This window comes from Leptonychotes weddellii, chromosome 4 (assembly GCF_054177405.1).
Source record: "Leptonychotes weddellii isolate Sample4059 chromosome 4, ASM5417740v2, whole genome shotgun sequence".
Classification (NCBI taxonomy): Eukaryota; Metazoa; Chordata; class Mammalia; order Carnivora; family Phocidae; genus Leptonychotes; species Leptonychotes weddellii.
The window spans coordinates 37,561,392-37,578,493 of NC_138372.1; the positions used below are offsets into that span (position 1 = coordinate 37,561,392).

A 17,102-nucleotide genomic window follows, 5' to 3' on the forward strand; every position below is an offset into this window, starting at 1 on the left:
CGCTTAACGACTGAGCCACCCAGGCGCCCCTCTCCACAAGGTTCTTTATTCTACAGTCAGCGAAAGCTTCTTTTGGTTGCTTTAACCCCAGCCTAGATTTCTTAGCAGAGGCATATGAATGTGCTGATTATATCTCCAACTGTTTTATTATCAAAACAGGTGGGGTTTAGGCTCTGTTCCTTGACTTCCTGGGAGCCCCATTCAATGCCAAGATAAAGATCCAAGTGTCAAGCAGGTATGAAGATGGTAGTGTAAAGGACAAAGGTTCTTTTCCTTTGAGACAGGCTTAACAGGCTTAGTAACAGACAAAAAGCTATGAAATTTAATTTGTACTGGGGCAACTTATTTAACAGCTTTATTTTAGTTTTCTCGCCAACATAACCAAAATAATAATGGAAGCTTTGGATTACTTGTTGAGACATAGTATATAAGGTTATAGGCTATATTTATTGAAACTGAAAATGGCTATCTGCATTTATGTATATCCTTCCTGTCATCCGTTCAACAAATATTTTTGAGTCTTTTACTGTATATTAGGCTGTTCTCTTAAAATTTATAGGCTAGCAGGAATGATGAACTTTAAATAAGTAATTTCAGAATTGTTTAATTATTAAGTACTTTGTGTTGTTTTTTTTTTAATATTCATTTTTATTTTATCCTGAATGCACACTTGAGGAATTCTGGGTTAGAGACAGGGTTCATAATCATAAGTGTATTGGCCTGCTTCCACCCTAATCCTTACCCCTAGGGCATTGCTGTAAGAACCACGTCAGTTGTCCTACACATATAGCCGAGTAGCTGTAGATGAAGGATGAGGAAAAATGATTCTTCTCTGCTTTTGAAGAGTAAAGAGGCAACTGTCTCTCTCCTCCTGAAAAGGATCACCTTAGAAAGGTAATAAGCCTAAATCCCAACTCTAGCCCCTTACTTGCATATCTAACTTGGTATGCAAGTAAAATCTTTCCTGGAGCCAGATAGCCTTGTGGGTCTCTGCTTTTACAATCTAGAGGCCTTTTCCAGTTCTGAGGCTTCCCTTTCTCTCTCTCCTCTCTCTTTCTCCCTCCTTTCCTTTCTTTTTTCCTCTTTGTCTTCCTTCCCTCCCTCTCTCTCTCTTTCCTTTTTTTTTTAGATTTTATTTATTTGAGAGAGAGAGACTGCAAGCACGGGGGAGGGGCAGAGGGAGAGAGAGAAGCAGGCTCCTGGCTGAGCAGGGAGCCCTACATGGGGCTGGATCCCAGGACCCTGGGATCATGACCTGAGCCAAAAGCAGCCAATTAACGACTGAGCCATCCAGGCACCCCCCTTCCTCCTCCTCTCTCTCCCTCTCTCCCTCCCTCCCTTTTTCTTTCTTTTCTTTTCCCTTCCTTCCTTCTTTTCCTGTAAATACCTAGGGAGATGCCTGCTACCCTCTTCCTGGCACCTTGTGGGCTTAGCCTAGGGGCTTACTCCAGGCTTTTGACCTTTCAGCTTTCTTTGGGAAATAAAAAGTTTTATTATCCTTTCAGATGGGGAAAACGACAGGTCAGATTTTTGTGGGATGTTGAAATGTTGGAGAACTCCAGGGCTTTTTTACAGTGACACTGAGAAATCCAGGGAAATTTAATTTCTCCAGCATACTATGAAGGAAGAGGGTATTATAAGAGAATATTATGTGAGCGGTGGGTAATCTAGTCTAGGGGTTCCCGTAAAGCTTTTCTTCGTAGGGACTTGAGGGATGAGTAGGAATTATCCAGTTAATGAAGTGAAGGTAGATGAGTGCAAGCACTTCAGGCAACGGGAACAATATATGTAAAAGGCCTAAGGCAGGAAGGCATTTGTCTGGTTCAGGGAATAAAGGTCAGTGTGTCTGGGGTACAGGGATAATGGGGACTTTAGAGGTAGACTGGGGCCAGAACAAACAGGGTCTCTGGAGGGTAAATGAAGAAATTTGGATTTTATCCTAAGAGCAATGTAGAGCCTTGAAATCTTTTTTTTTTTTTTTTTTTTTGCTTGTTTTGTTTTTAATCAAGGTAGTGACCTGCTCAGGTTTATGTTTTGAAAAGATACTTCTGGCTCCTATATGGAGGAGGATTAGAGGAGAGGAGAAGTAGATAGAAGTTAGAAGGTGATCTAGGGGGACGGATTATGGAGGTCTGGATTAGGGTGGTTACAGTGGAGATGAAGTTAAATGGAAGGATTTGAGGGATTTTTAGGAGACAGAAATGGGGGTACTTTGGATGGATGAAAGATAGGATTTGAGAGAGAAAATCATGAGTTGGTTACAGACAAGTTGAGTTTGAAATGCCTGTGAGAAAGCCAAGTGGAAATGTGCTGAGGGAGTATGCATGGTGAGAGAATGGAGACTATTTGAAATAGCCCTTGCTGAGAATGAATGGGAGAACAAGCTTACTAATGAATCATTTCCTGCTATTCCTTTTGCCTGAAACTTCCCCCCAGGTTCTTTACTTTAGAGGCTTTTCTCATTCAAATCTCAGTGCAGATATCAACTCCTCTAAGAGTCTTCCCAAACCATCTACGTTAAAGTAGAACCCCTCTTCCCACAACAACTTTCTGATCATCACTCAGCTTTATTTTCTTCACATTTATCACTGGCTGAAATTATCTTGTTAATTTGGTTTTCTTAGGAGAAATATCTATTCAAATCCTTTACTCATTTTTTTTTTAAGATTTTATTTATTTATTTGACACAGAGAGAGAGAGAGAGAGAGAGAACAAACACAAGCAGAGGGAAACGGCAGGCAGGGGAGAAGCAGGCTCCCTGCTGAGCAAGGAGCCCCATGTGGGGCTCGATCCCAGAACCTGGGATCATGACCTGGGCTGCCTTAACCAAGGCACCCCTCCTTCACTCATTTTTAAGTTGAGTTGTCTTTATTGTCGAATTGTAAGAGTTCTTCATGTATTCTGGATACTAGTCCCTTACCAGATGTAGGATTTGTAAATATGTTCTTCCATTTTGTGGTTTGTTTTTTTTACTTTCTTGATAGTGTCCTTTGAAAAGCATAAATGTTTTAAGTTTGATGTTCAGTTTATTTTTCTTTTGTTGCTTGTGCTTTTGGTGTCCTAAGAAACCATTGCATAATCCACAGTCACAAGGAATTGTACCTGTGTTTTCTTCTAAGAGTTCATAGTTTTAGCTTATTATTAATAATTTAATGGTTAGGGTAGGGGTCCTACTTTATTCTTTTGCATAGGGGTATATCCAGTTGTCTTTTTTTTAAAGATTTTTTTTTTTTTTTTTTTTTTTTGAGAGAGAATGAGAGACAGAGAGCATGAGAGGGAGGAGGGTCAGAGGGAGAAGCAGACTCCCTGCCGAGCAGGGAGCCCGATGCGGGACTCGATCCCGGGACTCCAGGATCATGACCTGAGCTGAAGGCAGTCGCCTAACCAACTGAGCCACCCAGGCACCCCTATCCAGTTGTCTTAGTACTCTTTGTTAGAAAGATTATTCTTTCCCCCATTGGATGGTCTTGGCATCCTTGTCAAAAATCAGTTGACCATAGCTGTATGAGTTTATTTCTAGACTTTCAATTCTATTTCATTGTTCTAATTACTGTCTTTGTTACTGTAGCTTTTTATTGTTCTGATACTGGGAAGTGTGAGTCCTCCAACTTTGTTGTTGTTTTACTGAAGATTGTTTTGGCTATTCTGGGATCAGCTTGTCAATTTCTGCAAAAAAAAAACAGTTGGGATTTTGATAGGGATTATATGAAATCTGTAAGTCAATTTGGGGAATACTGCCATTGTAACAATATTAAGTCTTCCACTTCATGAACATGAGATGTCTTTCCATTTATTTAGGTCTTTGATTTCTTCCAACATTGCTTTGCAATTTTCATTGTACAAGCCTTGTACTTCTGAAAATTAAATTTATTACTAAGTATTTAAATTCTTTTTGATATTATAAATGGAATTGTTTTTTCATTTCATTTTTAGATTTTTTTGTTCCAAGAGTATAGGAACACAATTGATTTTTGGGGCATCTAGGTGGCGCAGTTGATTGAGCATCTGACTCTTGGTTTCACTTCAGGTTGTGATCTCTCAGATTGTGGGACTGAGTCGTGCACTGGCCTCTGTGCTCAGCCCACAGTCTGCTTAAGATTCTTCTCCCTCTGCCCCTCCACCCTTGCTCTCTCTCTGTCTCTCTGTTTCTCTCTTTCTCAAATAAATAAATCTTAGAAAAAAGAAAGGAAACACAATTGATTTTTTATATATTGGTCTTGTGGTCTGAAAACTTGCTGAACTCATTTATTACCTCTAATAGGGTTTTGGTGGATTCCTTAAGATTTTTTATATATAGGTTCTGTCATCTTCAAATAATTTTATTTCTTCCTTTCCAATCTGGATGTCTTTTATTTCTTTTTCTTATCTAATTTTCCCAGTTAGAACCTCCAGTATAATGTTGAGTAGAAGTGATGAGAGAGGACATCCTTGCCTTGTTCCTGCTGTTAGGTGTAAAGCTTTTAGTCTGTTACCAGTAAGTATGATATTAGCTGTGGGTTTTCATAGATGTCCTTCTATGAAATAGAATAGTTACCTTCTAGTCCTTGAGTGCTTTTGTCATGAAAGAATGTTGGATTTTGTCAAGTGCTTTTCCTGTTTTTGAGATGATCATGTGATTTTTGTTCCTTATTTTATTAATATGGTATATTATATTGATTGATTTTCATATGTTGACCCAACCTTGCATTCTTGGAATAAATCCCACTTGGTCATTGTCTCAGTATGTTTGGGTTGCTATAACAAAAATACCATGGACTGGGTAGATTATAAACAACAGAAATTATTTCTCACAGTTTTAGAGGCTAGGAAGTCCAAGATCAAGGCACTGGTAGATTCATTGTCTGGTGAGGACCTTCTTAGATGACCATCTTTTTCACTGTAACCTCATATGGTGGAAGGGGCAAGGGAGCTCTCTTAGGTTTTTTTTTTTTTAAATAAGGGCACTAATCCCATTCATGAGGTCTATTCTAAAGGCTTCACCTCCTGATACCATCATCTTGAGGGTTAGGATTTCAACATATGAATTTGAAGGTGGGGGAGGGGGGACACACAAATTTAGAGCATAAATAGTTAAGCTGTGTAATCCTTTACATGTTGCTGGATTGGTTTGCTAGTATTTTGTCAAGGGTTTTTTTCATCTTTATTTACAGTAGATGTTGGTGTTCTCTTGTGATATTTTTGTCTGGTTTTGGTTCCAGAATAATACTTGCTTCATAGAAAGAGTTGGGAAGTGTTCCTTCTTTTGAAATTTTGGAAGAGTAGGAAAGGTTGTTGTTAATTCTTTAAACATTTGATAGAATTTATCAGTGAAGCCATCTGGGCCTAGGCTTTTCTTTGTGAGAGGTTTTTTGATCACTAAATCAGTCTCTCTACTTGTTGTAGGCCTATTCAGATTTTTTAGTCTTCTTTAGTTGTGACAGTTTGTTCTTGAATTTGTCTATTTCATCTAGATTATTTAATTTGTTGTTCATCATGTTACCTTAGAATCCTTTTTGTTTCTGTAAGGTTGTTAGTAATGTCTCTTCTTTTATTCCTGATTTTAGTAATTTGAGTCCTCTTTTTTCCTTGGTTAGTAAAGCTAAAGTTTTGTCCATTTTGTTGATCTTTTTCAAGGAACCAAGGTTTGATTTCATTGATTTTTCTATTTTCTAATTTCATTTATTTTTGCTTATTATTTTATAATCTTTATTGCTTCCTTTCTTTTGCTTGCTTTAGGTTTAGTTCCCCTACATTGTGTAGTTACTTAAGGTATAAAGTTAGGTTATTGATTTCAGATCTTTTTTTTAATGTAGGCTTTTACAATTATAAATTTCTAAGAATTGCTTTCACTATCTCCTGAAAGTTTTGGTGTGTTGTTTTCATTTTCACATTGCAAATATTTTCTAATTTCCTTTCTGATTTTTTTTCTTTGAGCCATTGGTTATTTAGGAGTATGTCATTTAATTTCCACATATTTTGAATTTCCCAAATTTCTTTTTGTTATTGAGCTGTGCTTTTAACACATCAGGGTTAAAGAACATACTTTGGGGGCACCTGGGTGGCTCAGTCGTTAAGCATCTGCCTTTGGCTCAGGTCATGATCCCAGGGTCCTGGGATTGAGCCCTGCATCCGGCACGCTGCTCAGCGGGAAGCCTGCTTCTCCCTCTCCCGCTCCGCCCCCCCCCCCCCCCGGCTTGTGTTCCCTCTCTCTCACTGTGTGTCTCTCTGTCAAATAAATAAATAAAATCTTAAAAAAAATAAAATAAAAAAATAAGGAACATACTTTGTATTGTTCCCATCCTTTCAAATTTATTGAGGCTTGTTTTATGGCCTAACATGTGGTCTATCCTGGAGAATGTTGCATGTGCACTTGAAAAGAATGTTTTCAAGGAGTTTCCTTTTTACTTTAGTTTTATTTATTTATTTTTAGTACTCTCTATACCCAACATGGAGCTTGAACTCATAACCCCAAGATCAAGAGTCACATGCTCTTTTGGCTGAGCCAGCCAGGCGCCCTGCAGGTAGTTTTATTTTATTTTATTTTATTCTTTAAAAGATTTTATTTATTTGACAGAGAGAGACACAGGAAGAGAGGGAACACAAGCAGGGGGAGGGGGAGAAGTAGGCTTCCTGCCGAGCAGGGAGCCCGATGCGGGGCTCAATCCCAGCACCCTGGGATCATGACCTGAGCCGAAGGCAGACGCCTAACGACTGAGCCACCCAGGCACCCCAGTAGTTTCCTTTTGAAGGCACAATATGTTGAGTACATTGTTTCCATTCGTAGCCCACTGGCCATTATATAGATAAATAGCCTATACCTAGCTGAAAGGGAGGCTGGGAATGTAATATACAGCAGGAGAGCCATGTGTTCAGTTAAAACTTGGGGTGGATGATTTTATTACTTAAGGAGAGAGGAGAATGGATATTGGGGGACATGTAATCTATTACAGGCAGCATTATATTGTATTTGTGGTAATTTACTTTGAAACTTTAATATGAATTATAATCTGAATCAATACCTTGGGGTTAGCTGATTAGCCTAGGATTATTAAAAATAATTTTTTAAAGATTTTTTAATTTATTTTGAAAGAGCATGCACAAGTGGGAGGGATGGGAGGGGCAGAGGGAGAAGGAGAGAGAATCTCAAGCAGACTCGGTGCTGAGCAAGGAGCTGGACACGGGCTTCTATCTCCCCACCCTGAGATGACCTGAGCCAAAATCAAGAGTTGGACACTTAATTGACTGTGCCACTCAGGTGCCCCTTAAAAATAATTTTTGATTGCATGGCCCTTGTGTTAATAAATATGAGAGATTGGGCGCCTGGGTGGCTCAGTCGTTAAGCATCTGCCTTCGGCTCAGGTCATGATCCCAGGGTCCTGGGATCGAGTCCCGCATCAGGCTCCCTGCTTGGCAAGAAGCCTGCTTCTCCCTCTCCCATTCCCCCTGCTTGTGTTCCTGCTCTCGCTATCTCTCTCTCTGTCAAATAAATAAATAAAATCTTTTAAAATAAAAAAATAATAAATATGAGAAATCAGCAAATGCAACCACAAAACCCAAAAATCTTTGTTAGTCCTGGAATCCCTTAGGGAGTAGAACATATTAGCTGTGTATCTCCCCACTTCATGGGGGATCCTCATCCAGCCTAAAAGACTTTAGCATCCATTTCAGAATGATCCTTTCTTGATGTGCTTGACCTTGTACCTGGAGGCAGAAAGAGGGATCTCATCTACGTTATAGGTTATTTTTTTTTTTTTAAGATTTTGTTTATTTGAGAGAGTGCGTGTGCATGAGTGGGGAGGAGGGGGAAAGGGAGAGGAAGAAGCAGACTCCCCACTGAGCAGGGAGCCTGATGGGGGGATCAATCCCCCAACCCTGAGATCATGACCTAAGCCAAAGGTAGATGCTTAACGACTGAGCCACTCAGGTGCCCCTCATCTAATTACAGGTTGTGTGACTCTTCAGCCTGCTAAAAATTTATTTTAAGGTCTCGGAACATTGGTAAAATAACACCCGGAAGGAAGATTACTGGAGTGGGTTTGCTGGCCCTGCCTTTTTCTCATTAGCAGAAGCTACTTATATTCATTAAAAAAAAAAAAAAACCCTAATATTCAGTGAGCGGCATTTGCTTAGGCAGTCAACACCCTGCTGATTGATTGCTCTCCAGGGTGTAGCTGGACACTGGCAGCTAGGACTTTCCACCTCTCATCTCTCATCTTACTGTGTAGGCTTTATGTATTGCTTTCTTCATGTAGAAGGCACATGTCTCATGGCAACTACACCTCATAGCTTCAAGAACAGATGGGAAGAGCTCTTCTTTCAGCTCCAGTAGAAAAACTTCCTGGGAAAGGACTCTATTCTGCCTCGTGGGGTAGTGAACACCACCCCTTCAGCACTCACTGTGCTTGAGGGACTTAATCACACCAGCTTCCCTTAAGCTGCATATTAGAGCTGAGTGGAGCGAGAATGAGAGGACCCTGTGCCATTGTGGAAGAGGATTCCAGGCTAACAGAGCAGATTGTGGTCTGGAGGAATGATTTGCAGGGCGGCCATTCCAAATTGTGCCTGCTGTGTCAAACTCTGCTACATTTTACATGTGTAATGTTGAATACTTACTTGATCTCCCTGGTGTCACTTTCATTTATAATATGTAAATAATTCTTCCCATGTCAAGTCTTGCGAGGTTTACTGTATCTAAAGTGCTTGTCATACAGAGGGCATCAGTAAGAATCTACTGTTGGCTGCTGCTATTGCTATTAATGTCACCATCATTCTTTTGCCCAAGTCCTCATACTTAACAGTGTTACTTTTTCTAAAACACACCTTTGAGAATGTTATTACCCTCCTAAAAAAAATCCTCAGTAGCTCTCCATTAACTATTGAATAAAGTTTGATTTCCTTAACTACTCAGTATTTTTTTCAGACTCTTCAGGATCTGGATCCCATATCTCCTTTTCAGCCTCATCTCTCTCCATGTTCCTCTTTGCACTCTGTGCTTGGGTCTATAAATCTACTCTCCTTCTATGAATAGTTTGTGTGTAGAGTTTTCTGTATCTGTGCCTTGGCTGGTGGTGGTCCTTTGGATTGGAATGCCCTCTTCTTCCTACCTCCCCTCTTTTCTTATTAGAACCTTTTTTTTTTTTTTAAGTCCCAGATTGAAACTTGAAACCTGGTCACTTCAGTATTGTATTCCCTCATCTTTTTCCACAGCAGGGGGTCTTCTGTAGCTCAGGGTGCTTTGTGCCTATATTCATGTAATTTTTCATTGTATTACAGTTGTTTACATGCTAGTCTTTTTTCTTGGACCTTTTTAAAGAATCTAGGCTAATTATTTTGTAGGGTATTCCACATTTTGGACTTGTCTGATTGTTTTCTAGTTATATTTGTTTTAATTATTTTCACTTATTTCTTTCAGTGTTCTCTAATTCATAACCCTAGGTACCATCACTGGGGCCTCTCTTACTCTTTTCCTGTTCACTATAACCATATTTTTAAAAGTGGAAGAGGAATTAAGGATGAATATGTTGGTTCTTGCCTTGATTTGTATTCTCTCATTGGGTATTTTCAAACCTAATTAGTATTTTTATGTATGCCTTGACACTTTTGAAGATAAGTCTAGAGTATGGTAAAGGGCTATTAAATGCTTAGAGAATGTTTTTGTTAACTGTGTTTTTGCTAACTGTATTGTTAGTAAAGAACTCTTACGACTGTGCTTGGTAGTGAGAATTTTTTAACAAAATGTATGAATCTTTGTATGTTAAGTGGAATAAAGACGACTGTCTTCTGTCCCTTAATAATTTTTTTAAAATAATCATTTTTGAACATGAATTCGTATGGCTTGGTACTTTTTTTAAGAATCAACTTTGATTTATCATTGTAATATTGTTACATTTATAAGTTTAGAATCAATGAAAAATGGCATAAGCTGTGTTCATAGAACGTACTGCAGGCAATGAAAGGGGTAAGGCAGATCTTTATATACAGACATACAAATATCCCTAAGAAATATTTATTTTTTTCCAGTTTTATTGAGATATAATTGATTATATCATTGTATAAGTTTAAGGTATACAGTGTGATGATTTGATATACGTATATATTGCAAAATGATAACCACAGTAAGGTTAGTTAACATAATCCATTACCTCCCATAGTTAACCTTTTTTTTTCTTTTACGGTGAGGACTTTTAAGATCTCTGTTAGTAACTTTCAATTATATAATATAGTATTGTTAATTATAAAAAATGCTGTGCATTAAATCCTGTATAGTCATAATTGGAAGTTTGCCTGTGACTTAGTACAGTGGATGGAGGGCATTCGTGGCTTAAAGTGGGACAGTTTTCTTTAAAACATAATTTCATGATATTGGCTTATTTTACTTCTTTCTTGCATAGGGGAGTACAGAAAAATATCAGTTGTTGAGGCATTAAATATTTTTAAAACTTTGATTATATTTGAGGATTCACTTTATTACACAAGACTAAATTTAATTTTAGGACTATTTACTGAATATCAACATAAGGCTTATTATGCAGAACATAGCCTTTGTTCAGCCCCGTCCAGTAAGGGAGACTTACAGGGTAAGCAACATTTTATTAGTAAATATTTTTTGAGCATCTAATGTGTGCCAGACACTGTTCTGAAGCGTAAGTCAGATAGAATTCCTGCTCCCTAGGGAATGTGCAGTGTTGTGGGTGAGTTAGACAAGTAAACTGGTCATTATAGCACAAGATGGTACATGCCATGACAGGAACATACAGGAGATCTGGGAGAAGAATGGGAATCCAACTCACAGGTAAGATAAGGTGTTGATGAGTGATAGCACGGCAGAAAATCAGGGTCAAGGGCATTCCAAGCTGAGGAACATTGGATGAGAAATCTCAGAGGCAAAAAAATGTGATGCATTTGGGGAATTGAAAAGAGATAAAGCAGTGTTTCTCAAAATGTGGTCCTCCATCTGCCTGAGTCATAATCATCTGGGAGTGAATCTTTAACTTCTGGGTGATTCTTAGCCCTCTAGGTAATTCTCAAACTCTCTAAAATAGGAGAAACACTGAACTTGGGCGCCTGGGTGGCTCAGTCATTAAGCATCTGCCTTTGGCCCGGGTCATGATCCTAGGGTCCTGGGATCGAGTTCTGCATGGGGCTCCCTGCTCAGCAGGGGGTCTGCTTCTCCCTCTCCCTCTGCCCCCCCAACTTTTGCTCTTGCTCTCTCTGAAATAAATAAATCTTTAAAAAAAAAAAAAAGAAAGAAACACTGAGCTAGAGTTAAGGGGCATGAGAAGGAATTAAAATTAGTGTAATATATACTATATTAAAGGCACAAAAATTCTGTGATTAGGTTTATTTGTATAGACTATAAAAGGTTTTCATTTTATTTTTTTATAGTTGATATTCAGTATTAGTTTCAGGTGTACAACATAGTGATTCAACATTTATATACACACCTCAGTGCTCATCACAATAAGTATAGTTACCATCTGTTACCATACAAAGTTATTCCAGTATTATTCACTATGTTCTCTATGCTGTACTTTTCATCGCCATGACTTATTTATTTTATAACTGGAAGTTTATACCTTTTAATCCCCTTCACCTATTTTTTCTATCCCCCCAACCTCTTCCCCTCTGGCAACTACTAGTTCTCTGTATTTATGAGTCTGTTTCTGTTTGTTTTATTTTTTAGATTCCACATATAAATGAAATCATAGGGTATTTTGTCTTTCTCTGTCTGACTTATTTCACTTAGCATAATACCCCCTAGGTCCATCCATGTTGTCACAAATGGCAAGATTTCATTCTTTGTTATGGTAGTATTCCATTGTGTATATGTGTGTGTATACACACACACTGTATCTTCTTTACCCATTCATCTGTTGGTGTACACTTAGCCTGGTTCCATTTCTTGGCTATTGTACATAATGCAATAAACATAGGGATGCATGTATCTTTTCTAATTAGTGTTTTCATTTTCTTTGGGAAAATACCTAGAAGTGGAATTACTGGATTGTATGGTATTTATATTTTTAATTTTTTGAGGAACCTCCTGTTTTCCATAGTGGCTGCACTAATTTACATTTCCACCAACATCCACACCACCAGTTTAAAACATATTCATTTGAGGGCGCCTGGGTGGCTCAGTTGGTGGAGCGACTGCCTTCGGCTCAGGTCATGATCCTGGAGTCCCTGGATCGAGTCCCGCATCGGGCTCCCTGCTCTGCAGGGAGTCTGCTTCTCCCTCCGACCCTCCCCCCTCTCATGTGCTCTCTCTCATTCTCTCTCTCTCAAATAAATAAAGTCTTTAAAAAAAAAAAAAATTTTAAAACATATTCATTTGAAACTGCTAATTCCTAGCTTTAAGTGATTTTGGGGAGTTGGAGAGGGATTGGGGATATGGATGAAGAATGGGGAATATTACTATAATTTTTCTTTCTTTATCCGCAGATGATTCTAAAAATAGTCTGTTAATTTTTTATTCATTGAATGTTTTTGTTTTCTTTTAGTCCAAGGACAAAATGATGAGAGGCTCTCGCAGAGGATGTGTTAGACTCAGGGTGAGTATTCATTTTTATGAAAACCAATTTTGATGGAATCATAGAGATCTAAATTTAGTTTTCTCAATTAATTGTTGGGACAGGCAACCAAGGCTCAGAAAAAAACGATTTTTCCATCGTAACTGCTAGCCAGTGCCGGAACCAGGACTAGAACTCTGTTCTTTTAGTCAATGTTTTAATGTATCCATGACTTAATGCAGCTACTGATTTTTTCCTTTAACCTCTATTTTACAGTCAGGGACCAGGGCTAGCAATTAAATGAGTTACAGTGTTGGTAATAGAGCAAACAGTAGAAATAACTCTGAAAAATCCCTACTTTATAGTTGCTTTGTTTTTCCTATTCAACACTATTTAATAAGGGTCTATGTAGCAGTGATGTCCAATAGAAATATAATGTGAGCCACATATGTAATTTAAAATTTTGTTGTAGCCACATTTAAAAAGGAAAAAAAGAGGGGCGTCTGGGTGGCTCAAGTGGTTAAGCGACTGCCTTCGGCTCAGGTCAGGATCCCAGCGTCCTGGGATCGAGTTCCGCATCGGCATCCCTGCTCAGCGGGGAGTCTGCTTCTCCCTCTGACCCTTTCCCCTCTCATGCTCTGTCTCGTGCTCTCTCAAATAAATAAATAAAATATTTAAAAATAAATAAAAAGGAAAAAGAAACAGGTTAAGTTAATTTTAATATATTTTGTTTAGGCCAGTATATCCAGAATATTATTATTTCAACATGTAATCAGTAAACAATTATTAATGAGATATTTTACTTATTTATTTATTTATTTATTTGAGAGAGAGAGCACAAGCAGGGGGAGTGGGAGAGGGAGAAGCAGGCTCCTTGCTGAGCAGGGAGCCAGTGTGGGACTCGATCCCAGGACGCTGGGATCATGACCTCAGCTGAAGGCAGACGCTTAACCGACTGAGCCACCCAGGCGCCATACATTATTTTTTTTATATTAAGTCTTCAAAATCCATTGTGTCTTTTATACTTACGGCATATCTCAGTTCAGACTGGCTGTACATCAGGTGCCCAGTAACCATGTAAGGCTAATAGTGGCTCACTGGACAGTGCAGGCTTATAGCTTCACACTGCTTTTAATTGCTTGTTCAGTTTCCATCATTGACCAAATTGCTAAAGCTAAGAAAAAGTACATGGTTTGGGGTACAATTTCTAGTACTCCATTATATCTAAAGATGAGTCTACCTTTATCATAATTAGGTAGATCAGCTTCTAGTAGTCTTGTCTTCTTCTGGCTCCTGTTATTTTCATTCCGCCATCTTTTTTCTGCATGTTTACTTTTGAAGATGTGAATATATTTGGTAAACATATTATTGCCTTTATTAACAGTAATTAATTGGCAGAAATGGGAAATAACTGAGAAAGAAACCAAATTCTTTTTTTTTTTTCCAATTTATTGAAACTAAAAAAAAACCCAAAACAGTGAACATTTCTCCTACCCTATCCCCAGCTTCTGGCAACTACCAATCTGTTCTCTGATACAGAGTGGGTTTTTTTCTGTTGTTGTTGTTGTTGTTTTAGAGATTAGACAGTATTTGTCTTTCTCTGACTTATTTCACTTAGCACAATGGCCTCACGGTCTATTCATGTTGTCACAAATGACCCAATTTCATTTATTTTTATGGCTGAATAATAATCTGGTGTGTGTGTGTGTGTATACACAGATATATAAAGAAGTATATATAATACAATTTCTTTATCCATTCATCCATCATTGGACACTTAAGTAGTTTCCATATCTTTGCTATTGTAAAAAATGCTGCAGTGAACATGGGGGTGCATGTATCTTCTTGAATTAGTGTTTTCATCGTCTTCAGATAACTATGTACAAGTATAATTGCTGGGTCGTATGGTATTTTCTTTTATTTTGGAGGGACCGCCACATTGTGTTTCTGTAGCAGCCACACCAATTCACATTTCTACCAATACTGCATGAGAGTTGCCTTTTTTCCACATCCTCACTAACACTTGTTATTTCTTGGGCTTTTTTTTTTTTTTTAGTTGATTCATAAAAACGATTATGAAGTTTACCTTAATTTTCTTTCTTTTTTTTTTTTATTAAGGTAAAATTGGTATATATCATTATATTAGTTTCAGGTGTATGATATAATTTTTTGTTTGTTTTGTTTTTTAAAGATTTTATTTATTTATTTGACAGAGAGACAGCGAGAGCAGGAACACAAGCAGGGGGAGTGGGAGAGGGAGAAGCAGGCTTCCCGTGGAGCAGGGAGCCCGATACGGGACTTGATCCCAGGACCCTGGGACCGTGACCCAAGCCAAAGGCAGACGCTTAACGACTGAGCCACCCAGGAGCCCATAATTTGGTATTTGTATACACTACAAAGTGACCACAGTAATTCTAGTTACCGTTCATCACCATACAGTTGACTTCCTTCACCCATTTTGTACCTTCCATCCCCCTTCCACTTTGATGACCAGTCTGTTCTCTGTATCCATGAGTTTTGTTTGTTCATTTGTTTTTCTTTCTTTTTTTTTTTTTTAAAGATTTTATTTATTTATTTGAGAGAGAGAGACAGAGAGCATGAGAGGGGGGAGGGTCGGGAGGGTCAGAGGGAGAAGCAGACTCCCCGCTGAGCAGGGAGCCCGATGCGGGACTTGATCCAGGGACTCCAGGATCATGACCTGAGCCGAAGGCAGTCACTTAACCAACTGAGCCACCCAGGCGCCCTCATTTGTTTTTCTTTGAATAAATACCCAGAAGTGGAATAGCTGGATCATATATATGGTAGTCTATTTAATTTTTTGAGGAACCTCCATACTGTTTTCCATAGTGGCTGCACCAGTTTACATTTATTCTCACCAACAGTGTACAAGATTTCCTTTTCTCCACATTGTCTCCAACACTTATTTCTTGTCTTTTTAAGGTGTGAGGTGCTATCTCATGGTTTTGATTTGCATTTCCCTGATAATTAGTGATGTTGAACATCTTCTCCTGTGCCTATTGGCCATCTATCTGTATGGCTCCATTTGAAAAATGTCTGTCTGATCTTCTGCCCATTTTTAAATTGGGTTGTTTGGGTTTTTTGCTATTGAGTGTGTGAGTTCTTTATATATTTTGGATATTAACCTTATTGGATATGTGATTTGTAGATACTTTCCTCTGTTCAATAAGTTGCCTTCTCATTTTGTTGATGATTTCCTTTGCTATGCAGAAGATTTTAGTTTGATGTTATCCCACTTGTTTATTTTTGCTTTTGTTGCCTTTGCTTTTGGAGTCAGAATAAGGTAAAGGAACTTACCGCTTATGTTTTCTCTGAGTTTTATGGTTTCAGGTCTTGTGTTCAAGTCTTTAATCCATTTTTTTTTTAAAGATTTTATTTATTTATTTGACAGAGAGAGACACAGCCAGAGAGGGAACACAAGCAGAGGGAGTGGGAGAGGGAGAAGCAGCCTTCTTGCGGAGCAGGGAGCCTGATGCAGGCCTCGATCCCAGGACCCTGGGACCAAGACCTCAGCCGAAGGCAGACGCTTAACAACTGAGCCACCCAGGAGCCCCGTCTTTAATCCATTTTGAGTTAATTTTTGGGTATGGTGTAAGATAATGGTCTACTTTCATTCTTTTGCATTTGGTTGTCCAGTTTTCCCAGCACCATTTGTTGAAGAGATTGTTCTTTTCTCATTGTATGTTCTTGGCTCCTTTGTCGTAAATTAACTGACCATATATGTGTGGGTTTATTTCTGGGCTCTCTATTCCATTTAATTGATTGATGTGTTTGAAAAATCACCACAGGTTAAGGGTTCAGTTCTACAAGCCTGCTCTCCACCCCTTACTTCAGACACCAGTTGTAAGCCCCAGGCTATTACCTGTGTTCTGACTGACCAGCTACAAATTGGAGGTTCTAACAGCCTCCTCTTTAAGTTTGGTTAATTTGCTAGAGCAACTCACAGAACTCAGGGAAGCATGTTTACCAATTTACTAAAGGATATGATAAAGGATGTGAATCAACAGCCAGATGAAGAGCTATAAAACAAGATTGGGGGAAAGGGTATGGAACTTCCATGCCCTCTCTATGCATGCCACTCTCCCCTTCCCCCACCATCTCCATGTATTCACTAACCTGGAACCTCTCTGAACCCAGTCCTTTTGGGTTTTATATGGAAGCTTCAGTGCATAGTCAAGATTGACTAAGTCTTTGGCAATTAGCTGATTCAGCCTCCAACCTCTCTTTCCTCACCTGTGGTTAGAGGTGGGGAGGACTAAAAGTTCCAGCTCTCTAATCACGTGGTCTCTCCTCCTGGCAAACAGCCCCTATCCCCCCCCTTTTAAAAATATTTTATTTATTAGAGAGAGAGAGAGCATGCATGAGCAGGGGGGAGGGGCAGAGGGAAAGGGAGAAGCAGGCTCTCTGCTGACCAGGGAGCTGGACGCGCAGCTTGATCCCAGGACCCTGAGATCATGAGCTGAAGGTAGATGCTTAACTGGCTGAGCCACCCAGGTTCCCCTAACTTCTGACATTTTAATTATAATGTGTTTTGGTGTGGATCTCTTTGGGTTCCTCTTACTTAGGATTCTCTGTACTTTCTGGACATGGATGTGT

At 38.9% G+C, this 17,102-nt stretch overlaps 1 protein-coding gene across 1 annotated transcript in view; it reads left to right on the plus strand.

Moving 5' to 3' along the window:
* OSBPL9 (oxysterol binding protein like 9) overlaps positions 1-17,102 on the plus strand; it is a 175,429-nt gene that overhangs the window by 21,359 nt on the left and 136,968 nt on the right. Inside the window, exon 2 of the mRNA XM_081816910.1 lies at positions 12,480-12,530. Within this exon, the coding sequence (XP_081673036.1) occupies positions 12,480-12,530 (51 nt within the window). The remainder of the gene's footprint in view (positions 1-12,479; positions 12,531-17,102) is intronic.